Genomic DNA, 26,800 nt, shown 5'->3' with positions numbered 1-26,800 from the left:
TAAGACAAAATTTCATTTCCATGAATGGATAGTAGAGTGAAAAAATAAATGCTACCATCTGTGCTAGCACTCTGAAAAGTTAAAGTAGGTACCAATGATCTTTATGAAGAAAGTTTGATGTATTCATGTAAGATATCAAGACACATCCTTGATTCACGGATATATATCTATAAAAGAAACTTCACCACTTCAGACAAACCTAATAAAACACAGGTATTTTTAATGCAGTTACACAGGAATGAATGCTCCAAGATATTTGTCTTGATAATGCATCTCTTTTCATCTCTGTTTAGCATTAGCCAGAATTTCAAGATTCAATAGCATTTCAGAAGCCATGGAAGGTTCTGAATTGCAAATGCAGTGAGATATTGGAAATGTTAAGAAACAACATGGTACAAGTACTATGCCAGAGAAAATAATTTAAACTGTGTAGTTTTCATGTTTTAAGATTATGATATGCGTTTTCTTTATACACGGGATTAAACACTTGTATGAGAGTACATTATAAGATGATGTGTTTTAAGATATCATGATCAAAATACCTTTTATTATGTATTTACCTGAAACTTGCAAGAAACACTTACCACACATTGCAACTGATCTTGCCTCCTCTATTGACTGATGTTTGTCAGTTAACCGAGCTTTAGTCACTTTGTGTTCATTTACTTCCTGTTCTAACCGGTCTTGTAATGATTTCAGTTTGTAGTTCAAATCTATCTCTAAATTATTCTTTTCCTAAAGATAAGGAAAAAAGTTACCAGATTTCTATATTTCTGTAATATCTGAGGGAACCACATTTCCTTTCTTCCCCTTTTTAGTGTTAACTTTTTGTTATGAAGAAATTATCGACATTATTTTCCACACTTAATAAAGAATGGTAACAGACAAAAACTGTAGTCAGTGCTCAGGAGAAAACTTCATTAACTTTTTTCAGTAGTCTATAATTTTGTAAGATAATGGAAACTTCTCAGTTTGAGTGATTCATAGTCACCTAAATTGGAATACAGCTAATGCACCAACAATACTAGAGCACAGAGGAATTTGAATTATTGTTACCCGGATGTAATTCTGTTATTTCATTGTTGGGACTGCCATCCATTAACCGGAACTCATAAAACAAGCACTGGAGATAAGCTTTGAGGCACAGAGACTTGCCTTTGGATCCCTGCTTCAACCTAACACCAAGTGAGAACGGTAACTGCTTGCACCTTCCCTCATAGGTAGTCATGTTTCTGGTTTATGTGGATAGACCACACAGCACAGAAAGTCTTTACCTGACCTTAAAACAGAAAGCTAACTATGTAACCTGTGTGGAAAAAGAGTGCAAGATTTCCTTTCACTGTTCTTTACTTTCTTCTCCATCTTGGGCTGGGGATCAGAGATGTTAGGGGAACACGTTGCTACCATTGTTTAGGACAGGAGGAAGGAAAAATATTGACACAGTTCAGCTCCAAAGTTGATCAAAAGGTCTGGAACTCATCTACTCAAATTAAAATCCAGTAAAAGCACAAATTTAAATTTCAGGGGTTTAAAAAGTCCAATTCATCGATTTTCAGGAGGCAAGTCTCTGCAGCAATAGTTAGGCAGACAGAACAAAAATTACTTGCTACTGGCAGAAGGGTTGGATCCTTGAATGAATGACAGTGAATGACAAACATGAGTTTTACATCCAAAGCTACAAGTAAGAACTACCTGAGGGCTTGTGAGACATACCATACTGATGAAATTGTAAATTAGCACTGTCTAGTTAATCATATTAACACAAGACTGATTTAAAGCAAGAACACAGGACTTAGCAATATCAATACTATTCGAAAATATAGTCAAAAGCTGACAAAGAACATTTGCTTCAACATTGTTTTACCATACCTTTTCTGAATGATTAAGCATATCCTGTGCTTGTTTTCTTTCTGCTTCCACTCTTTCGAGATTGTTTTTAATGTTTTTCACTTCTTCTTGTAAAGTTGTAATCCGAACTGCCATAAGAAATCAAGTATCATTCAATATTAGTTACTCCACTTCTATCAATAAGCTTTTCAACCTTTACTGATTTCTGTGCCCCTAAAATATTTACACCTTCAAATTTTTCAGACATGCAAAGGCTGTATGTTGTAAAGGAAACTGATCTTTTTAGCCACTCTATGCATGCCATTAGTAACAATTCACAAAAAAACAATCACATGCAACACTTGGTACCTGCCTTCCATCACTTCCAGTATCTAATACACAAAATTTCTTCCACTAATACAAGTTTTGTTGTGCTATGAGACAAGCACCTTCTCTGATGTTAACTACACTAGTATGTAGATAAGGCACATTACACAGAAAGTCAGTCTCAAAGAGATCTACAAATACTAATACAACAGGGATTCACCTAACTGACTCAGGTGTTCTACCATGGATGGAGAACTACTGGCCGTCCCCCACAGCATCTACCACAAGACCCTGTGTGACATCAGAAGTTTATACTAAATACTAAGTAGAATCACAGAATGGTTTGGGTTGGAAGGGACCTTAAAGACCATCTACTTCCAACCCCCCTGCCATGGGCAGGGACACCTTCCATCAGACCAGGTTGCTCAAAGCTCCATCCAACCTGGCCTTGAACTCTTCCAGGGAGGGGGCAGCCACAGCTGCTCTGGGCAACCTCTTCCAGTGTCTCACCACACTCATTCTGAAAAATTTCTTCTAATATCTTAATGTAAATCTACTCTTTCAGTTTAAAACCACTGCACCTTGTCCTGTCATTACAGGCCCTGGTAAAAAGTCTCTCTTCGTCTTTCTGATAAGCCCCCTTTTAGTACTGAAAGCCCACAATAAGGTCTCCCCCAAAGCCGTAGTAGTAGTACTTGTAGTGTGTGCATATGCATATGCCAAAGCAGTAGTTTGCATATATATGTATATACATTTATATATATAAGCACTGAAATAGTAGTATATATCTCTAGACTGCAGAATTTGCATTAGCTCCTTTAAAATAAATACATTAAAAAAATATCTTTGATTACTCTATATTACACTTTATACCTTAAATACAGTATACAAAACTATAATTATCAATTCAAATACAGCTGTCTACAGTACATTCCACTTCACTTAAAATTAAGTACAAAGAAACGTCCTGGCAATATGTAAGAAACTGTGAGATTGGAGAACAAAGTCATCTTCACTCTTATGCTTTCCTCATTCATTTTAAAGGTGTTTTTAAAAACAGCTGTATGAGTATTTGAATTACATAAAGCTATTTGAATATATACCAGCAAAGCACCTTAACCCTAACACATTTCAGAAAAAGAACCTTTTCCTGAAGGCTGCTGAGTTGGATGTGGTCAAAACCACATTTTGAAGTGCACAAAATAGTCTTCTCATTTGTACCTCCTGCTTGCAGTTAACACCAGACTGGATCAAACTACATTGTCATTTCAGAGGAACTTTACATTCAGCTGAAACTGATTTACTCTATTTGAAGCACCAGTAAACAGGTAACTTGATTCTTGCTAGTTCCTTCTTTGTGCTAGCAAAGTTTACTTAAAAAAAAAACAAAACCAAAACCATCCAAAAGTCAACAAAAGATTGTGCCTTATGGAAAATGATTTTCAGCGCTACAGATAAGACGGTTTAAAATGACAAGTTAAAAGACAGAATCCATTAGCATAGGCATAGTCATGAACTAATGTATCTATACAATATCTTCTAGTATGGAGAATTGGAAATACAAATGGCAAAAAGTTCCAAGCATCCTGAAAAAAGGGATTCCAGATCTACGTCCCTTTCTATGCCCTTCACCTTGCTTTTAATGTAGAAGCATCATAAAGAAAACAAATGCAATTTAACAACAAAATAGTTTTCTCCACAAATGAAAGAAGAGAAAGTGCACAGTACATTAAATTGGTTACTGCACCAAGGCAGCAGGACAGCATTGTGTCTTCTCTAGCACTGTATCAGCTTTTCATATTTTTGTACTACTTGACTCAGACTTTTAGTGAGGGCAGCCCCACAGACTTACAATCAGTGTTTCCCACTCTGATTTTGATACTCTCTCTCCCAAGAGCCGCTCAGACATAGTCAGGAAGCAAGATCCAATCTTCAGAAACTGTTCTACGTCACACTCTGTTGGGAGGTTGACTTTCCTCCCTTTTGTACTCTACCAAAAAAGCTGTGATAACCATTCTCCATTAAAGTCAAAATACAGAATTATTACCCTGTAGTTCTCCAATCATTTCAGATCCATGACTTCTGTCTCTTCGTTCCGACTCCAGAGCTGCTTGCAGTTGGTAATAATCTTTCTCCACCTGCAGTTTTGTGCTTTCTAGAACTCTACACCTTTCTTGGAGTTCTCTATTCAGTGATTCTACCTGACTTAATGACTTGCTCATTTCTGTGTTGCCCTTTCTCAGTCTTGCTGCTGTATCAGATTCTGTCCTCAGCAAATCATTTGCTTCTTCTAGCTGTTAAAATAAAACAGACAAGCATCTAAAATATAAAAATTATTTGGAACAGTTTTGTTATATCTGAATGCTCAATACTGCTTCTCAAATCTAAGAAATAATGAAGACAATGAAAAGAAGCAACATACTTGTTTTTGTAATTGTGTTATCTTCTCATTTGTAATTTGTGAATGCTGGCTGATTTTTTTCAAGTCTTCCATCTGATCTTTTAGCGTGGACACTGAAGAGAAATAGCACCATTAATATATCAGATTAAAAAAAAGCTTAGTTTTTGGGTTTTGTTTTTTTGTTTGGTGGTCTTTTTGTTTTGTTTTGTTTTGTTTTTTGACACAAACACACTCAAATAAATCCTTGGCATATTATAGGTCTTTTCTGTTTTGTGTATACATTTTTCGGTCAAATTCTGTGCTTGGAGAACAACAATGCACACTGCAGAGAATAGAAGTTGAAAATAAGACAAAAATCTTGTGCTCAAATAAAAAACTCAAATTTTGTGTCCATTTTTGACAAGATCCCTTTAAAGTTGCATAGCACTTAAGATGCTCAAGTAGTAAATTACTCCCCAAAACACATTATACACCTCATCAGTGTCAAGGTCTGAACAACATGGCATACCTTCATTTTCTACATTCCGTCTTTTTTCATTCTCTTGCTCAATTTTTCTTTGGTAGTCATTTATCTTATGTTGCAATACCATCTTTTCCTTCTCAATCTGAGACACTGTTGATTCCAAGTTCTTTCTCTGATTTCCCTAAAATTAAAAGCATTGGTATTTTCTATTTACATTTTAAGAATGATCTCTAAACCAGTATCTCTGCAACTGATTCATCAAGGAAATGGATGTATCATTTCCAGTGAATGAGTTTCTGCCTTCCTTGAAAACATTTTCAGAAAACATGGCTTTTTAAACATCTACATGACAAATTTATGAAATTACTAGGAAAGTTATCATTAACGTCATTATATGTAACTATTGAAATTATTATTAAGAGACAACATAAGGACTCAATAGCAAATCATCTGTACATGAATTTTTAGTGTAACTGATTTTGATCAACTCCAGAAAAATTGCAAGCAAGCACTCAAAATGAGCAAGAGTACACAAAACATTTAGCAGAGGAAAGAGAATTCAGTGTGACTTGCAGAAGGAAAACGTTTTTGAAAATGTGTACAAATAAAAATGTATCTCCCAATGCAAAGTATTAAAATGTGATGGTTTGATCTCAGATTTAAACTCAGAACAATTTTTTTAGTCACAGAAGAAATATCTTAAAACATTGAAGTACTATCCATATTCTTTACTCAATTAAGAAGGCTTCAGTGAGGAAAAAAATTACCTCTTCATCCAGTTCTTTTATTATCTTGTCTAGCTTTATGTTTGAAGATCTAAAAATAAAAAAAAATTATTTAAGTAATATTTGAGAAGGATACATTATACATAGTGTTTTTCTAGTGAAATAATTTGGGACCACTGCTAAAGTGAACATTTATAGTTTGGCTAATGCTGTTTTGTAACAAACATTTGAAATTGAAGAAAACAATCAATCATTGTAAATAATTTGTAAAATATATTATTAAGTATTTATCAACTTTGCTGCAGATTATATATGCAAAACTTTAGGTGCCACATTTTCTCCCTTTATCTGCAAATGTAAAAACAGTGTATGTACCCAACAAGGTATTCTTAAAATTAGAATACCCTAGTGAACTTCTAAAACTTACTGTAGTTGTGAACTTTACAAATATCTAAAATGGTTCATTAATTCAACAGTAGACAGCTCCTTACTGTGGAAAAACGTATTTGAATAATATTTGAAAGTCTCACTGCTGAAGTAATGTATTAGAACATAGTACTACAGAGTGAGCAAGCTTAAGTGCATAGTAAGACCTCAGTTAATTGTCAATAACATCGACACATGCACTGGATTTTTGTAGCTAACTATCCTCTTCGAAGAGATAACAAAAAAGACCCTGTGTTACCTGGCAGGTATAATAAGGTGCAGTTACAGCAATATATCCTATCTACTAACTCTGCAGTAAATGGTATCACAGATCAGAAGACACCCTGTCATGCTCTGACAACTTCAGTAGTACTGCAGGCAGACAGTTACTGGGTATCTTTCAAGCAACATGTGTCCTGCTTGTGGAAAGCAATCAGAACGTGTGAACATTGAAGCTGCATTTAGGTGACAGTGTCACACAGTCTAAATTCTCACCAGACCATTATGGCTAACAGTTCCCACATAAGGAGCCTGTACAGCTACACACTATGGTCCTAATTCACAAGCCTAAATTCCTCCTATATCCTACACCTAGTGTTGCCTCCTGACTTCTGGGTCTTCAGGAAAAGACTTCAGGAGAAGCTAACTGGAGGGGAATTTAGTTTGCATGAATTGAGTAAAAATTTCTTGATTATCAGAAAAGAAGAATTCCAACCCTTTGTTCATAAGCGTAGCTGCAAGAAATAGGCACATTTTCATGCAGCTGCTATTTCAACATGGTAGAAACAAGGCTTTAGAAAGTAAATACTTGTTCTTATCTATCAGTCACCGGGAAGAGAGGAAGGTTGTTTTCCAACAAATACCATGTATTTAGAAACCAGACAGTTAATTTTAATAATCCAATATATGCCATATATATACAGTATTTTACATTTTTTTAAAAAAGATCAGTATGATCATTGTGTATCTCAGTCCAATAAAACATCCAAATTCAGGGATATTGGGTAAACTCAAACATTCAAATGTTCAGAAAGAGTGTGTTACGTGGGTGCCAATGAAATCAAAACATTTTCTTTATACTGTATTCAAGAAAACCATTTAAATATTTTTTACAATTACTTAAAGCTGTGCCTGGAACTCCCTTGGAGAACAACAGTACCATTCTTAGTGTTATTCTGGTAATCCCTAAAGAAGTAATACAGAATTTAAGTGTTAGATATATTTAAATTACGTAAACAATTAAAGTTCAAAGTCTCACCTGCACTTCTGCTCCATTTCATCTTTCAACTGCATTTCATTATGTAGTTGTTCTTCCAACTCATAGATCATCTTCTGCATATTTTCCAGCTTTAAATATATATTTATACATGAAAGAACATGCATTAAATTTAAAAACCGCAAAGTATTTCAGAATATTCAGTGCTGCTTATGTTGTATCACAGCTTAATTACAGTTAAACAGTAGATTTTTAGCTTATTAAAATGTGATCCCCCTAAAAAGAAATTCTAGAAAATTGCAAGAAGCAACTTTAATATTACGCAGTTTTGTCATTTGCACACACATAAAAATCTTAGGGTTCTGAATAGTTCCATCAAAATTCACAGGGCTACGTCAAATCCTCTTTGTTTTAAATATCTTTAGAATCACACTAAAAATATTACTGCAAAAATACAGGAAAGCATTTTAATTAGTTTCAAAATTTCTTTTTCTAGCATGAACCACCACATCTATTTTGCAAGTCATCTTCAAACTCTCAACAAGTTCAGGAAGCAAAACCAGGCTTGTCCGTTATTAGCAATGGGGTGAGGATGCTCTTAACATTTATTTAGTCAGAGATCATTGCTACAGCTAGCACTGTACTAAGGTTTGAAAATAATAACAAACTTCCGATGTTAATACAGAACATTGCTGTTCAGCATGTACTGTTTGCCAGCAAGATAAATTCAGAAATTAATTCTTTTCATGTAGTGTCAAAATATCTACCTCTACTGGATATCTGGGCACAATAATCTCACTCCAACATCAAAATCCTCATTAACAACAAGATGGTGTCAGCTGAGGAAGCTCATTAAGTCAAGCCCATGCTGACTCACTCTTTTGAACTTTTTTGCCCATTTTGTCAGGATTTCAGCGTTATTTAGCTTTCCCACATTTCCCATAACACTCTTGAAACTGCATAGAGAAGAATTACAGTCCTAATCTAGACTCTATTCAAAACAACATATTCAAGTGTTTCTGTTCCTTTGCTTTCTTGCTCCTTGTTTTAACTTCAAAAATCTCCTGACAATTGCCTGGCTCCTTCTGCACAATCATCCCAGGAAGAGCAGCAACAGAACAGTTCCTCCTATGTCTGCCTCTTCCCCTTTTCCTTTTCCCACAAAACATGCTTAGAGAATTGCTCACTAAGATCACGAAGAGGAGACAAATCACACTTGTCTCCATTCTTTCTTGATAGCAACAGTAAGTCAGTCTCAACAAGGACTGCCCTCTGTGGAGTCCTAAACTAAGATTTCAGTTTGAAGACATATGGTAGCATGCCTTATACATACTAAATGAGAAAATTATAGGTGAGATTATTTTTGCCTACTTCCAGGCAGGCATTTTTCTTACTTCCTACTTTCAATCTCTTCTTCCCATTGTAGTATGAAATAAAGTACAGAACACTCAAGTGCCCTCAAGAACTGGATATCCTTTCTCATTTTCTCCTTTTTCTTTCTTCCATGTTCTTAAAGTGCTCTGAAGTTTTTAGAGGAGGAACACAGACATGGTGACTGGGGACTAACTGGAAACTACGTGTTTTATATATTCACCACTCTACTGTACGTGTTTGCCACTGCTTATCAGAAAGGCTTGAGAGAGCAAGGGACTACTGGAAGAAATAGTCTTCTTGGCACTTACAGAACAGCTCTGGAAAACCGATTACTGGTATGACATACAACATAACACCACATGGATGAGACAATGGGTGTAGTCAAAAACCACAGAGATGGCCTCTAAATCTAAACTCTGAGGAAAAAGGAAGGAGGACCAGTACACAATGCATTTATCTCCTTGGTATGAACTATGGAGAAATAAACCAAGAAGCAAGACTATTTAAAGGCTAGCTCCCACTTCAGTAAAAAGGGACCACAGCAAATGCACAAAAATAAGGTATAAAGAAGTTTCAACATAATTGCTCTTCCATTTCTTCATTATTCATTTTATATCCGTTCCAGGCAGGCTGTATAGAGGAACTAAAAGTGATAGATAAGGAGCAGATACAAAAAGACACCTGGTAAGTGGTCCATTTCTGTACTGACTTCTACCAGTTTGGACCTCTGCTGTGTCCTCTTGCTTCTTTCTGTTTCTGGATGTTTTTACAGTGCTGTACATCCCAAGGGGCCTATCTAAGCTTGCTGAGCAGTTTAAATATATCAGCACAAGGCAATAGGCTTCCAGAGAAGTTTTGCACAATCTGATATCAACAGACTAAATAATACCTTAAGAAAATCCTGAGTTACAATTAACTCAGTATAAAAGCATTCCTTTATATTTTAGTTTGTTCTCAGTTTCCATTTTGAGTAGGAGGTCGGGGAGGAAAGGACTATGGAAAAGCCTGCCTACCATAGAGAAGCCAAGAAACATCCTTCTGGACCTGCCATACTTTTTTTTTTTTTTATGGTGTTTTTTTGTTTTTTTTTTTTTTTTTTTTAATCATCACAGTATAGTGCATCTGGTTCTGCACCCTGAACAGTGAAGAAAACTGAAGACCCAGTGCAAAAGAATCTGTTAATCTCTTCTTTCTTACTACCTGAACTGTTTACTGGTAGTTATAGTAGCACTAAACCAATGTAAATAATCTTATGTTCAAAGAGGTTTGAAAATCACTTAAAGGAAACTGAATTCCATTTTTGTCCAAATTCATAGCCTAATTCTGGAATGTTTTACAGACTTGAAAAACACAATTAATTTCTTTAAAATGTTTGGCACTCAGTCCCTCCCAGAAGACACTCAGTACCATGCCAAAATGCAGACAGACCAGGTAACACCTTGTGTTATATTTCTAGAACTAATTCATTTGCTAACCATGTGTCAACATTACCATTTTCATTGCAGCATGTAATGAAAGAAAAACAGCTGAGAAAACTGTGGGGTAAAAATACCTTGTAGTAGAGACTTAATATTTCTTTAAACCTCTCTGTATCATTCATATCCTTCCAGAGTTTCACCTCCCAAAACTGTTAAAATCACAAGACATTCAAATACACCTGACAATACAGACAGGACACTTGAGGATTCTTTAACTACATGCAGGTGCCTGTATCCCACTAACTATGGCAAATCCATTCAGTAATTCTCTTCAAAGTCAACCAAAGGCCAGCACACAGCTTTAAGTATCTGCAAATATTTGAAAGTCTGTCTCAGTTTTTAGTTTAACCATATCAAGAGCCAAATGCTTGATGAAAACTAAATTTTGGGAACACATCAACATACATAAAGAAATCAAGACACTTCAATACTTAATAAATTCAGTTAGCCCCATAATATAGACAGTCAGTTCCCCTGTCCTTTAGAAATTTTCTCTGGGTAATACCATGTATCAAAGTTTTTATACTGCAAGTTTAAGAGAAAAGGGAAGATACATTGGTATCTGCTTCACCTCTACTCTAAATGGAAAATATCTCAGAACAAAATATTAACAAAGTAAATGATAGTCAAAGCCAAGAAAATTTATTTCAATTATCAACTTTTTGACAGCATTTTCTTCTGGAAAGAATGTAATTTGTAAAATATTAAATCATTCTAAGGGAATAGATTAATTTACAACAGAACTTACACAGAATCCAGAGGCCTTGTTTCCAACACCTCAGCATACCTTCTTGGAAACATGACTGCCAAGAAGCCTGGGAAGCAGTAACTGAAAATTCCAGAATGTTTCTTGCTAGGTAAACTGCTCTATGAATTCAGATTCTCAATGCCCCAATTCCCAGCAGCCTGTGGGCCACAGAAGGAAGGGAAGGAGCAGAATACCCAAGCTTGGTACATGATCTGTCACTTCCCACTTAGTTCACAGAAGTCCAGCTCCAGACTTAAACTGGCAGGTTGCTGGAAAGCCCCAAAGCTTCCCATTACACTCATATCCAGACTCCATGGTTGACACAAAGACTGCATTCACCTGGGATCGATAAGGGACTCAAAAAATACTGCACAAACATTCTGATATTTCTAAATATAAACACTTGTAATCCAGTTCCACAAAAAGAGTATGCATTTTCAGCTATTTTATCCCAATTCAGGAAAACCAATGTTATATGAAAAACTGAAATTCTGTTTTTCCAATAACTTTAATAGGCAGGCCATCCTAAACAGTTCGAATTTATGCATTGATTTCCCATATTCCAAGCACTAAGATCATCTGAGACATTTAGAACTCAAACAGTTTATTCCCATATACACGATCGATTCTTTACTAGGATCCAACAAAGCTGAAAATCAGTGAGACATACCACACTTTTGTCCACACTGGAGCCTGTTCTGTTATCATTTGAATTTTCTGCAGAGACAGCTAAATACCTGTAACATTTTAAAAGTTAAAAGAATTGTTTAAAAGCAAGGTTATGTAAAAAACAAAATACAATCATCCCAAAACATAAGCCCCACATTTTTTACTCTAAAATATGGATAACCAAATAGCGACATAACCAGATTTTTTTCATCCCTGCATTTATTATACTTCAAGATTTAACCACATTTAATTGAAAAACTCGTATCATTTATTATAAAGGGTAAAGTAGAAAGCTGCAGTAGAAGACTTCCAGAAAAAAGGATTTCTGCCAAATACCAATACAACCAATTTTTTTTTTTTTTTTTTTTTTTTTTAAATAGCCATTTAAAAAAACCCTTTTGCTTTCCATGGTTACAACACTCTCATTGGCTTCCATCCCATAAATATTTACTCAGGCACTTATGCAGCAAGTAGCAGCAATCAAGTGAACTCTGCAGAGATTGTGTAACTTCCAACAAAGTTACTAAGAGTTCCACACACAAGAAGTTTGCCCTGAAGCCAGTGTTCTTATTTTACGTAAGTGTTTTCTAAAAATACCACAAACTTCTCTGTCGTGATTTTGAGAAGTCAGGTAAATATACAAATTACTATCTTCAAATTCCTTTGGTATTTGATGTGATATTCTTGGCCTGATAACTGATCTAGAAAGACGTAAAGCATCTCTAACCGCATCAGATTATATGAGAAAAAACCTCTCCAACACGTGAACTTTGGAAGATGGACACATCCTCTTTTTCCTTTCACATATACAAAAACCTCTCCAAATGATCAAGGATGATAAAACCAAAGACATCTCCAAACCATGGTCAAATTAAACATCATGACTGCTTTCAGACAATCAGATAACAAAGAGGAAACGGAACAGTTTCCTAGAGAAAGGGGCTTGCTGTCTTGAGTAGAAGAAGCCACTGTATTTTGCACACGAGAGCTGTTCAGCAGTGAGACTGTGGTATTTAAACAGGCACAGCACCAGCTCCATCAGAATCCAGAAGAGAACACACAAAGGGCTGCAAAGTATTCTCTGCTAGTACTCCAAAATCTGTGTTACGGGTTAAGTTGCATGCTAATCAACCACATTTCCTACTTTACAATCAATGAGATTACAGTTGTAGAAATTATTCTATACTAAAAGACTGTACTACTTCTTTTAAAGACAGAAGTCACATAATTTTCCTATATTTCTGTTTCTTTAGACTCTCCAGCATGCATGAATAAGATGAAACTGAAGGAGGGCGAGAGATCAATGTGCAACTTTTTTCTAAATGTGCAATTCTATTCATGTTTGAACTAGTTTCGATTCAAAAAGGGAATAAAAATTAGGATTACAGGTTTAGCAAGTATAAATGGTTGCTTCAGACTTTTCAAGACTGTTATGCCAGCAGACTATTATGGGACAAAATTCAATTCTAGGACAGCACTTTAGTTCTAGCAGGCCTACAAAGTTATGATATTATTTAGCAACAGAGTTCCTCAACAACAGCAAAACACAACCTCTTAGTTCTCTAAATGCCTGATACTGTCCCCCAAGAAGGAAAAGGAAGAGAAAAGAAATTCTGTTACTAATAAGTTTCTGTATGCTACTTCACGTCCTTGATAACATATTCCAAAATCTTCCTGCAAGGCAAAAATTAAGACTTTTTAAACTATAGACTAAAATCAGAACAGTTAGGTGAAATTCCTGAACTGTTGAATTCACACAAACTGTATACAAAGCTTGCAAGTCCTTCTATGCCTTACTATGTAGTAAGCAACAATAAATCCAACACTTCAAAGAGATGGAAAGAATTTCACCACAGGCTTGGAAAAGTGGTTCCTTTTCTATGCAAGGACAAAAACCAGATTTATTTCCTTTAAGGCTTTCCTATCCAGAAATGTTATTAAAACCAATATTCTTTATCTGACATTGTCTGCTAGAACTTTTAGCCCATTTTAAGCCTGACTGATACCTACCATAATTAAAAGCAGATTGCAAAGTAAGAAAGAGTTATAAATATTTTTGAATGTAGTTGTAGCTATCCATAATGCCTACAATAATAACGACTGTTGAAAGTACAAATTAATATTTTAACCGATTAAATTTAAAGTCTTCTAAGCAAGAGTGAAAACTGTATGTCCTGGTTGGGGCTGGCATAGCATTCCCGTTGGTCTGGCAGCGGGAGGAGTGCTGCAGCCCCCTGAGACCCCAGGGGCTCCCCAGGGCCCAGTGCCCTCACCTGTGTGCGGGGGCGGGGGGAGCACAGCTGGAGGGCTGGGCCCGGATTGGCCGATAGTCCATGTCATGTGACACTGTGCTCACTATATAAAGGCAGGAGTGAGCCGGGAGGGGCTCTCACTTCCAGAAGTGTCACCGCGGCGCCTTTGTGTTCAGGATTGTTTTCTGGGAGCAGGCGGGTGGTGAGCAACCGTATTGTACACAACCCATTTATACTGTCACCGTATTATTCTATTACTGTTACTATCTCAACCTACAAGTCTCCCTTTGCCCCTCCGATTCCCTCCTCATTCCCAAGTCGGGGGAGGTTGAGTGAGCAGCTGCATGACATTTAGCTGCTGACCGAGCTCAAACCACGACACTGTAAAACATCACAATCTCACTCTACAGTAGACGAGTATTTTGGAAAATAAAAAAAAAAAACATGAAGCAGATAACGAGCAAGTAGAAGATATTTTGTTTCTAGTAAGTCAAGGTTTAATTTATGACATGCTAAAACACTGATGTAAAGTATGGAATCTTCATATACAACTCAGAAACAGTAAATCACAGTAAAACAAAGTGACATTCATATCCCTGATTCATGATTCTACACATACAATTCAGCATTCTGCAGGCAGCTCTGCCTAGAAGCAGCAACAGTGGATTTTTCTTGCTTACCTTCTGCAGAATAACATTCACAATTTCAGTGTGATATCTTAAGGTACTGATGACTAGCAGTACTGGTTATTATCATCAAAGTATCAAGAGTGTAATTTCTTAGGATTCTGAATCATTAATAAGAATCTGAATAGGCTTGTATCTAAATACTAGTTGGTAAGAGTCAGCTTGGTTTCTGCATACATACCGACGGTTGCTGTAGTACGTAAATCCTACAAAGGGAAGCTGGTTGCCCACAAATGCTTTTGGTATGGGAAATGTTTCTTCCTCCCCTTTGTCTTCTTCCAGATCATCAAAATTACTAGTGTCAATGTCACTACTTAAGTCAGGCACAACTGGTGCTACAGCTAGAAAAAAAAGCAGAATAGTATGATGATAATAACATTACTCAAGTAACTAAGAAATCGCTTTCCTTGGTACAATACAGTATAAATAAAACTTTAAATTCAAAGAAACATGGCAGTCCTTTTAATAACATAATACATAAAGTAAGCCAAATCACCATCCCTGAGAAAAGCATTATACTTACTGTCTCTGAGAGTTTCCCAAGCCCACTGATCATTTTTGAAGAAAAGGTGTCGTTTAATTTCTTCTACACCATTTCGTCCTAGCCTCACTTCCCTGTTAAAAGAGTGTTTTGGTTCAACATGGCAGATTACATAAATTAGTCTGAAGGAAAAACTCATTTTAAGGCATAATCTAGCAAGGACAAAAAATTACCTCTCAAACTAAGGTAAGAAGTAGACATATCTCAAAGTTTTCATATGAAGGTATCTATAAGGAGCACAGCAGCTACATTTCACAACAATTTAAAGTCTTGCCTGTAAGAAGCCCTGTTGCTACTGTTTCCACCATCATGGACTGGCTAGGCAGCCAGCTGCCAAGCAACAGCTAGGACCCACTTTTTTCTAGGAGGTTCATGCTGTTCATATTGCACACAGCCCAGCAAATGCAACAGACCCCCTGCTTCATAACACAAGTTCTCAAGCAAAGGTTATGTTTATATTATGGAGCTACTCACAAAGTGAAACAGACCTATCACCCACATTTCAGACAGGCTTCCTGTGGGCTGACTCTACCCTGATGCTGAATGCCTGCTAAGAGCTGCAGGTACATTAGGGGCACTCTTGAAACACATCTTTTGCTTCAGCTTCATCCAAAAGGAATCTTGTTTTGCATGCCCCTCACCCGCGTCCAACACAGACCAAAGTAACAGTAGCTGTTACTTCATATGCAAACCAAATCTATAAGGTAGGCATACCATAGTAGCAGCACTTCCCTTTCCCCCATATACATGCTACTACCACAATGAGTAGCAGCAACCATTGGTGATTCCTTTCCCAATACTGGGACTGGAGAAGATGAAACTGATGCTACTGCCTGTCTAGCTGGCAATAACATCAGCTAGTACCTACTGCTACAGGTTAGACAAAATGATACTTCAGAGTAGACAAAGTACTTAAAGATTCAGACTGAGGTTCTAAAAAAAATTCTTGACTAACAAGTTAAAACAGCCTTTCTGTACTTTAAGCAAGAGGCTAGCGGTTTCTTACATTGCTGTATTTCAGAGAATAAAGTCCAATTCCTATGAAGGAGAACATTCAACTAACAGAAATGCTTTCAGAGATCAGAAAAACACCTAGCTATGGGAGCTTCTAAATGGGAATAGAATTATACTGCATTCATGCCCAAACAGTAAGAGTTTCACTTCTCTTCAGCATTTTAGAAACCCACACAAAACAAATATATATATATGTATATAGATGTTCTTTCAACATGAAAAGAAACTCTCTTAATGAAGGCTTACTTTCATTTTGAGTAAAGTTTAAATCTTACCGATCAGTTAAAAAGGCACAGATAAGGTTTTTTGCCTCTTTAGAAATCTCATTGTCATCAGGGAAAGTAAGGGAGTTTTTATGGTTCATAATCTTACTGTATGTTCCAACCAAAGAATCTGCATAAAAGGGTGTATCACCTGAAAAAGCAGCAATGCAAAAATTAAAAAGCCGATCAAATGTACTGTACATTTGATTTATAATATTTGAATTACATATGCAACAATGTAAGCAACTAAGTGAACAAGAAGCAAGGACAGATGTTTGAGAACTGTGCCAGAATACTTCTAAAACATACTTGGTAAATACCAGGATTAGTAAACCACAGCTTATGTCAGAAGAGTTATAAATTAAACAGTTAAAAACAACCGTGATTTTAACATGGAGTCTAGTTAAGTAATGTAGTCAGTTCTGATTATCCTACTACTCACCTACAAGCATTTCATACAAAAAGACTCCCACTGACCACCAGTCGCATTCTCGCCCATAGTAACCATCACCACCCTGGGACTTCAATACTTCAGGAGATATATAATCTGGTGTTCCCACAGCTGTATCACATCGTACCATACCTTCCTACAAAGAGGAGGAAAACAGCCAGGCCCAAGTATAAGATCCAAAATTGCAAGACATTTCCAAGAGTTTATGCAGCCTAAGCAACATCAACAGATTAACATCAACTGTTATCAATGAACATTCTTTTTTGAAAGGGTATTTTAACAATTTAAAATTCTAAACTGCTAAATCCAGAAAAAAGCATCAGAGTTGTCAATAAAAGTTACTTTTAAAGCCTCAGTTAATATCCAAGAAGTAATTGGAATCGCATCTAGGCCCTGTAAACACCGCACAGCCTCTCCTGCTCATGCCAGTATAAATGTGTCATATACTGACATGATGTACCATAAACAGGGAAAGTTCCTTTGTTAGCATAAATGGGACAACATCAGGGACTGGGATGACAGGATCAGCTAAAGTGCAAGTTTTTAGCCTTCAACCCAATATACTTAATGCCAGGAAGACTAAATATAGACAGTGCCTTGAAACTCCAAGGAGACAGACTTCAAAACAGATTAACAGGTGAGAAGAACGTTTGACATTGCTCACACCCCTGAGAAAGGACTGGCAGAACAGAGATCAGTCACACTGGAGCTGGCATCCAGAATGCTGAGGCTGAAACCAGGCACCCCCTTCCAGTGCCATTCAGGAACTTCTGAAATAATCCTATGCCATTCCTAGAAATGGATCAGTAGAAAAACTGGCATAGAAATATATAACTAAAAAAATATAACAAATATAAATCCAGTGTTGTGTATGCAGCAAATCCCGAACGTACCTAAATTAAACTCCTATGCTGAGCAGTTTCTCTCACACAGAGTAACCCTTTGCTTTCAAAAGGCTGAAGGAAACCAAGACTAAGCTCAAGACTACTCAGCTAGCTTTGTTTAGAGCAGCATAAGAGACAAGGTGATGTTGACACAAGTTTACTTTGGTAATGCTAATATACAGCAAAGTTCTGTAATATTTTTTCTTTTCTTTTTTGGCACTTTCAGCTTAAACATTAGGATGATGTTTTTCTATATTTCAAAATTCGTCATTGTTAAGAACACAATCAGTCAAGAATACATCTGTATTAAATCAAAATAAAGCCAAATTTTGTGTCAGCTATTCCACTTAAGTGCATTGCTTGTGACTTGAGGCAACTCCTTGAATTTGTACATGTAACATGCACTTCATTTTCATTGGTGTCTTTTATTTATATCAAAGCGGTCAAATACAGTGATTTATTCAAAGCTCCTGAATATGCTGAGAAAAGAATGTACATATTACACAGACTCTATTAAGTACCATGGATTTCAGATAGTTTTCCTCATGTACATGTGCAGGCTGACACAAACCAATCAGAGTTTTGTGTAGGGGACAACAGTGCTTCACAGCACGTGAAATACTGTTGAAACGTACTTTTTTTTTAGTGACCTCAGGATGAATTTTAACAAAATAATTCTATTAGAAGTTTTAATCTGTTTCCTTCAGATTTGCCCTTCTGCTACATCAGCATATGGCTAACAAGTACAATTGGGTTTCAGTGACTTGTACATCAGTTTTGATTCTGTCATTACTGACACACTATGTTAAAATAATCTCACTTCTTCGCATTAATTTTTGATAACCAAAGACTTAAAGAAATAATACAGAAGATCTAGAGACAAAGGCTTGACTTCAGAAAGGTTCTCTAGGAAATGGTATACGAGTTGATACAGTTCCTACTTTAGGAAAGATTTCTGCTTTCTATGTTGATATTGAATAGGATGCAAAAAGAATAGTAGTAATGGGAACAGAGTGGAACTTCTGACTCTTCTCATCTAGCTAAAAAGTTTTCAGTATGCTTTCAGTATATTTTCTTGCTACTTTTAAATATGTTTTCCTTTCACAAACAGAAAAGTAAAGTTAGAAACATGTTTACCTTGTTCATCTTCATACAAGTACCAAAATCTGCTAGTTTTAAATGACCAGCTTTATCTAGCAGCATATTATCAGGCTTCACATCTCTGAAAGGATAAAAATATGTGTTTTTTTTAAAAGTAAATAAATCAATTTAACTTACGAAAACAATAAAAGTCAACTATTTTTCAGATGTAACATTGCAGGGAAAAACATCAACGTGAAAGTACTACTATTTCCTCTAATTTTTTTCTGCTTTCTGTAAGTATCATATCCAACCCATAGTTTGCGGAATCACAGCATTTAAAAAAAAATAATGGATGTGTGAATACAGCCTTAGGTCACCAAATTTAACAAATCTGGACATTAATCATGAACCTCAAGTTATCATCAAATCACAGAATGTTTTGGGTTGGAAGGGACCTTAAGGATCACCTCGTCCCAACCCTGCTGCCATGGGCAGGGACACCTTCCACCTGACCAGGTTGCTCAAATCCCCGTCCAACCTGGCCTTGAACACTTCCAGGGAGGGGGCAGCCACAGATTCTTACCCCTCATCCTATCCCTACACTCCCTGATAGAGAGTCCCTCCCCATCTTTCCTGTAGCCCCCTTTAAGTACTGGAAGGCCACTCTAAGGTCTCCCCAGAGCCGTCTCTTCTCCAGGCTGAACACCCCCAACTCTCTCAGCCTGGCCTCACAGGGGAAGTGCTCCAGTTCCCTGATCATGGCCTCCTCTGGATCCACTTGAGCAGGTTCATGTTCTTTCTTATGTTGAGGGCCCCTGAGCTAGAAAACACCTACAGGTCCAAGTACCTCTCCACCAGGATCCAGCTACAGGAAAAAAAAAAAAAAAACAAACAAACATTCTGCTTCTGAGCTAGCTATCTCAACCAGACTTTGAAAACATAGCTTCTTCTCTGTACCACTCATATTGTAAGGGAACAAATGGATATAATATTCAGAATTATATTAATGTGAACAAATATTTTTGCATGGCTTAAAGGGAGTATTATCTTATACCCTTTTCTACAAAGTACTTCCATTATAGAAAAGAAGTTTTCATAAAGTAACTGGTAAAATTCAGCACACCTAATGTCATTAAATATACAGAAGCAGAATAATAGTAGGAAACAATTCTCAAGAAAGTGTAACATGAATTCCAGGAGAAAGTATATTTCTGGGACCTCAAAGGAGAACTCTGGCCACAACTGTCAAATAAAGTGCAGCAGAAAAGTATTGGTATACTCACAGAATGATTTTGGTTGGGAGGGATTTCTATAAGACCCCTGGTTAACTGTCTGATCAAACTACCACTAACAGAGTTAGATTCAACTCCAAACTTACATTAGCTCCTTCAGGGTCAAATCCAGTCAAGTTTTGCATTTTTTTCAAGGATGGAGATTCCACAGTCTCTCTAGGACTCTCTTCCACTGTTGGACCACTCTCATAGTGAAAATATATTTCCTAATGAATAGCTAAATAGTCCCTTGCTGCAACTTGTGTCATCCATTACCTTTCATCTTTTCAGTGTACAATTTCACTGAAAGGTAAAGATCTACTGAAAGGTCTAGCTTCACCTTTTCTGTAAAGTCCTGCTGGGCAGCTGATGACTGATGCTTTCCGTCTCACCTAAACACTGTTCATGTTACGAACAAACACATAGTGCTGAACCCACTTACCAACCCTCTGAGGAATCGCTGGTAGCTGACTGTTGGCTGGACATTGTACTGTTGAGCACATCCCTTTGTTCTACCTATTTCAATCTGGCTACATCAAAAACCTTGCTGAAGGCAAACAACACACACTGCTCTTTCCCCATCAGGGGAGCCCATCACCTCATCACAGAAGGCAATTGGGTTGGTAAGGCATGCTTTACTCTTGGTAAACCCATGCAGGCTGTTCCAACTCACCTTCCCATACACGTGCTTGAAAATGGTTTCCTGAGAATTTACTCTATAAGATTCCCAAAGACTTCCTCTTAGGCCAATAAGCCTGGAGCGCCCCTGATTGTCCCCTGCCTGCCCTCCCTCAGGGCAAGACTGGTGTGCATTTGCTACTTTCCAGTCATTGGAATCTCACAATTGCCACAGTCTTTCAAAGGTGACAGAGCAGTATCATAACTATACTGGCCAGCTCCCTCATGACCCTTGGTACATCCCACATGGTGCCTTGGACATGTGTGTGTGCCTAACTGGCACTCAGCTTGACTTTCCTCTGCCACAGTAATGCTTCACTCTCCCAAGCTGTGCCACTAGGCACAGGGACCTGAGAGGCCTGAAAGCAGACCTTATCAACGAAGTTTGAGGCAAAGGTGGCAGCCTCAGCTGCTTCCATGTCCTTTGTCACACTATGTCCCTGATCCATGAAGCAGTGGGCCCACATCTGTATCAGTTTCCTTTCATTCTTCAGATTTGAACAGACTAAGTCCAGGGGAAAACTAATTCCAAAAAACCTGCTGATGTCACAATAATCCAAATTTCCAAGAAAAAAACTCTCTGTGCTGCTGGCAACTTCTAATGCCTGCTTTCTAAAGCTTGCAATACACATGCAGACATGGTTCATTCAGCCGGATAATTTATTCATCAGATGTAGCAAAGCTACACAGTTAATGATGCTCTAGATCTTACTCAAGCAACAGATTAGTAGTTTGTTTTACCTTGCTTTTGCTTTTTTGCAAAAGCTTACATGTTAACACTGATCTTCTGGCTAAATTACAAACTGAGAATTTATATACTACGTCTTCCTAAACCCTTCCTGTATTCTCTGTTTGTAGAAATTATTATTAATCTGCTTCTGGTTAATACAATTAAAAGCTAACAACATATAAAAGTTCAAATATCAAAAAGAAAACTTCTCAACCTATCTGAGACCTAACTACTTATCACTTTAGGGCAAGTACATAATATGAAACTCAGACAAGGCCCTTTGCTCTGCACCTCAATTTTCCATCTTGCCCCTTCCTTACAAGAAAACACGTGGCTGGGAGATTTTCCTCACATTGTTCACAGATTCTTGTTTAATGGGTCACTGAAGCTTCAAATGCAGAGCAGAGAATTAATAATTCCTAACACTGGATACTGCTGCTATCAAATTCCAAAAATAGCTTTTTCTAATCAAAATAAAAGAATTTTGGGGACTTGTTCATACCACTTCAGTTCTTGTATCTCTTGGTAAAGTGGGACAATTTTATTACTCCCCAAACTGATGAACATCTGACTGCTGATTTTGACTTTGCTTTACTTTGACTATCTCACCTCAGACTTGTAGTTTTTGATGGCAAGAACCTTTGAAGTTGTAAGATGGAATAATTATGAAAAAATAACGAAGAAGTAACAAAATAAATTTTAAAACTGCCTAAACAATTACTTCTAGTAATTCTGGCAACACCAGGAATAAAACAACACTATGTAACAACACTTTTTCACCTGTGTATAAAACCCATTGAGTGAATTGCATCTAATGCAAGTACAACTTCAGCAGTATAAAATCTTGCCCACTTCTCCGGAACATCGTAGTTACTCATTAAATTCACAAGGTCCCCACCCGGCATGTATTCCATCACCATGTAGAGGTAACGGTCATCTTGGAATGCGTAAAATAACTGTAAAGTGAAAATAAACACAAAGAAGTCACTGAATGTTCCAGTTACCTTTAGTCTTTTGATTGTTGGAAATCAAAGGAATTTCTGCGCAAACTGATTTAAAGTTACAGAATTTCTACAACTACTGCAGCAACTCTGTATCATCCATCAGATCTCATAAAGTGAATTAATCTCTAGAGTAAATTTCGGCCAGATATTCCATCTCTTTATTACAATGGAAGAAGTAGAGTCCTGGTTACAAATGACAAATAGTGACTTTGGTGCCATAAATTTTGAGATCATTTCAAAGAATGCTCATCGCATAAGACGACAAAATGCTTTTGTATTCACTGGGATGCTAGTTGACAAATAGGTACACATGAAACTACTGTACTGCAAGAATATGCCTCATTCTATTGGTGTTATCACTAAATATTTATTAACCTGCTGTCAATGTATTTACTGTATAGAAAGCGAGACCCCGATTTAAACAATTAAGTAAAAATATTTCCCTTACAGTTGTCAATGTTCAGTTTCACATGAGTAGTGCATGTAGATATAAATTTCTTAACTTAAAACTTCTTGAAAATCACAAAAGTACTATTCTGAACAATCACTCCCAGACAGATAGTAATGTAGTTACCCGTTTGACCTAGGTAAATCTTGTATGATTTTGTTTCATTCTAACCTAACAAAAGAATTACATGCTTACAGGTAAGAACTGTTTAAACGAACAAGTTAACATCTGCACACACAATGCATGATGATTGCTCCAGGCATGCTCCTTATAACTTCAAAGGAAGCAATGCCTCCCAGAAAATTGTCAGTGATAACACTGAAATGAGGAAAAAAACAGAGTGGGCATAATTTGCAATCAAATATACACATAGAATACACAGAGGCTGTGTCTTAGGCATATCTTTCCGTTATGCTAGATAGCTCAAAGAATTACTAGAGAGTAGGCTCACCAATATATATCTGGCAAAGACTTTTAACAATAAACAGAATAGCTTATCTTGTAAATGTTATGACAAAATAGTTCTGAAGCAAGTGCAATATCTGCTATTTGTTGTGTACAGTATTCCTAATGATAATAATATATTTCCATAACAGACCAATACAACCAAAAAGAGACTTTGAAATGCTAGAAATAAAACATATAATTCCAAGTCATGCAGCGTTGTAATGAAATTATTTTATAGTGACAATATTTTAAAGACTATCACTATACCTGAACAACCCAGGGACTGTTAGCAAAAGCCATAATATCCCTTTCTTCCCAGAAGAATGCAGAATCTGATCTTTTTATCATCTCAAATTTGCTCAGAAGCTTCATTGCATACACTCTCCTTGAGGATTTATGTCTTACCTATGAAGACAAACGTAACATAAAGAATACATTAGTTCACCACATTAACATATGAAGAGCACCACTGAATATATTACTTTTCCTGCTTTACTATTTTAAAAGTTTTATAAGACTTTCCACATTTTTAGAATTATATACTGCAGGTCTACAGAATAATTACACTCCATTATCTGACAATATATGTACTGCTCTTGGAATACTTGCTAGAACTATTCAACATAGAAGTCCACACGCATAACAGTCGCTTTATAACGTTTATAATGCATAAGTATGTGTCTTTAAAAGAACAAATATTGGCACCTGTTAAATACTCTGAAGTTAAAACTATAAGCATTTTCCAGAGTTCATCAGCAGACATGTATACTTGTTGCCATATTTCCAGTTTCTCCCACCAGTCCTCAATTTAATCAACCAGCATGAACAAGCCTGGCTGCTAATCTGTCACAAACATACAACATCTCTCAACTGTGAGAACTGTCCACAAAAATCTGGTGTGGCCCCTGAACTGAAAGGAATTCTTCCAGTCCTGAAGATTTGTTCAAGTGTCCAGGTACATAGTGGCAAAGGCTAATTTTCTTGATTATGAGAAGTACACATTCCGTTTTCTTTTAATAGAGAAGCATGACTACAATGCAAAGCAAGTACTTATGCACTCCAACAGTAATGAAATATGACACACTCAAAAACATTTCCATGGGATAAAAAGAAATAAAAATTTCACTGAACTAAAGGCTTTAATATTAAAAAGACTGCATCTGCTGAACAGTGTTCAGAATCAGACACACAAGCAAACACTACAGAATACATTCAAATGCACATGTAGAAACATAACTTACCAACTGAACCTCTCCAAATGCCCCTCTACCGATCACCTTCACCACTTCATAATCTTCAGCTTTCATGCGCAGATCTCTCATTTTATTTACTGTGTCTTTATCTACATAAAACAAAATTCACATTTCATGTATAATAAATTTAAACCCATTCATCCCATTTCATTTTGTCATAGTTATTAGAAGATGTGCTGCTTAAAGAAGGGACTTCCTTTTGAACCTACCTTCCTATTGGAAACCTCTCTGCAGAATGCATGACCCCATTCTCATTACCATAGTAACCAAAACTTGACAGAAACATCATGCAATGACTCTACTGTGCAATCAAATTACTGGAGATCTTAATTTGGGAATTTCTTTAAAATAATCACCTGCAAAAAAAGCTATGCAAACATTTCATATTCAGCATGATCTTGCTTGCAAGCTGATCAGTATAAAAAGATTATTTCTGTATAAATATGCAACAGATCTGAAAAAATATCATAAAGTACACACACAAGAGACTTGAAGAAACTATTTTTAAAAAAATAAGCTTTCACTTTTCTGCCCTTTTATTATTCCTAATACTCAAGAAAGTAGATTTCAATTTAAAACATGCAGTGGGAATCATGGCAATTATTTATATAAACCTGTCATTCTATAAACTACGATAGTTTACAAACTCCCAGTGGGCAGATATTCTAATTCCAAATTTGGTCAAAGATTAAAACAGTCTATTTTAGTCCATGTGGGTCAACGCTGGCATGAGATTACATGGAAAAGCTTCATGCTTCAGTATTTCTAAAAGCAAGGGACATCTACCCAAACAGATATGCTTCTAATAAAATAAATTTTACAATGATGTTTTACTTTCAAAAATAATATTCTAGGCCTAAAAGCAAACTTTAGAAAGCAGCAAGGATAGGGGAAGAGAAAGGAGGAGAAATGCTATATTGTAAGTTCATATTTAAAAAAAATAATGAGACAGACAACAGAAAATTACGATTAGATTTCTACCTAGAATGGCCATTATCTAAAACAAAAGCGGCATATGTACAACTAAAATTCAGTAAGATTTTATTACCACAACAGGAACAAACATAGCTTTGTTTGAATAAATACTCTGTGGCATTAATGTCTAATGCAAAGCCGTCCCTTTACAATGTAGCATACCACTATGTTATTTCAATAAATTATATTAAATTTGTAAATGCTGACAGGTTATTTCACACAAGGATCAAAATATTCAGAAATTCTTAAAAAAATAAAGCATTACCTTATTTGCCCTGGTGAAAACTGACCTATCATGGAGAATGAGTAAGACCGTACAGAACTAACATGCAGCAATTCTCATGACAACAATTTTATAGTTATTGTTAGTTTATTGCCTAGTAATCTCACAACAGGAGATCCACCACTTCTGAATGAAAAATCTTGACATTGGTACAAAAGAAAAAGCTAGGCACAATATGAATGCTTTAAATGGTTTTCAATCACAAGCCTCATCTACAGCCAAAACAGAATTACGGAAAATACATCTGAAGAGCAATCTAAGCTATAGATTTTTAAATAACACAAACCAGGCTTGTCAGCAGTTGCAAATTGCAATTTACTGCTTGAGACACATACTAACACTTGGTTATCTGCAGACAGTATGTTACAGTAACAACAGCGTTGGAAATTTGACCTCCATATGCTAACATCTGTTAAGTAAGGTTTATTAGACTGCAATACATTTAAATAGGCCGTTCCTTGTCTCCTAGAAGTGGAGGACCCAGCCACTTATCCCGTGTGAACAGGCGGGGCAGCTCCCAGGGCAAAAGACCACATTCTCCAACTTGCCCTGAAATTTGATTATAAGCTTAGATGTTATCTTGAAATAAATCGAATCCCTTCTGTAAAGTAGGGCTCTCAACCATCTTGAATATTGATTCCTTTGTTCTTTTAATTCCATATGGTAGAATATTAATAAGGTTCTGCATTTGCGAAAATAACCCTCACAACCTTAGGTGCTAGAAGCAGATTTTGGAGCCTCCACAAATATACAACGTCAACCAGAGAAAAATAAAAAGGGATAAGCACTGGCTCACAGGGCAGTCAGTCTAGAAAATAAAGGAAGCAAATTCCCATTTTATTTGCAATCTAGAAGTTTATTTTAAAGTTCTGGAATAACAGTG

At 36.4% G+C, this 26,800-nt stretch overlaps 1 protein-coding gene across 1 annotated transcript in view; it reads right to left on the bottom strand.

The window, feature by feature from the left end:
• ROCK1 (Rho associated coiled-coil containing protein kinase 1) overlaps positions 1–26,800 on the bottom strand; it is a 90,967-nt gene that overhangs the window by 31,497 nt on the left and 32,670 nt on the right. The window contains exons 3-18 of the mRNA XM_009971433.3: positions 24,648–24,748; positions 23,674–23,811; positions 22,288–22,463; positions 18,883–18,967; positions 16,853–16,997; positions 16,423–16,561; positions 15,116–15,207; positions 14,774–14,933; positions 11,656–11,722; positions 7,428–7,516; positions 5,786–5,834; positions 5,064–5,199; positions 4,577–4,668; positions 4,202–4,448; positions 1,870–1,976; positions 585–735 (exon numbers count right to left, since the gene is read on the bottom strand). Of these exons, the coding sequence (XP_009969735.3) occupies positions 585–735; positions 1,870–1,976; positions 4,202–4,448; positions 4,577–4,668; positions 5,064–5,199; positions 5,786–5,834; positions 7,428–7,516; positions 11,656–11,722; positions 14,774–14,933; positions 15,116–15,207; positions 16,423–16,561; positions 16,853–16,997; positions 18,883–18,967; positions 22,288–22,463; positions 23,674–23,811; positions 24,648–24,748 (1,974 nt within the window). The remainder of the gene's footprint in view (positions 1–584; positions 736–1,869; positions 1,977–4,201; positions 4,449–4,576; positions 4,669–5,063; positions 5,200–5,785; positions 5,835–7,427; positions 7,517–11,655; positions 11,723–14,773; positions 14,934–15,115; positions 15,208–16,422; positions 16,562–16,852; positions 16,998–18,882; positions 18,968–22,287; positions 22,464–23,673; positions 23,812–24,647; positions 24,749–26,800) is intronic.

The sequence above is a fragment of the Tyto alba genome, unplaced genomic scaffold, assembly GCF_018691265.1.
Source record: "Tyto alba isolate M040663 unplaced genomic scaffold, T.alba_DEE_v4.0 Super-Scaffold_27, whole genome shotgun sequence".
Classification (NCBI taxonomy): Eukaryota; Metazoa; Chordata; class Aves; order Strigiformes; family Tytonidae; genus Tyto; species Tyto alba.
This window is presented reverse-complemented; position numbering and strand designations above follow the sequence as displayed.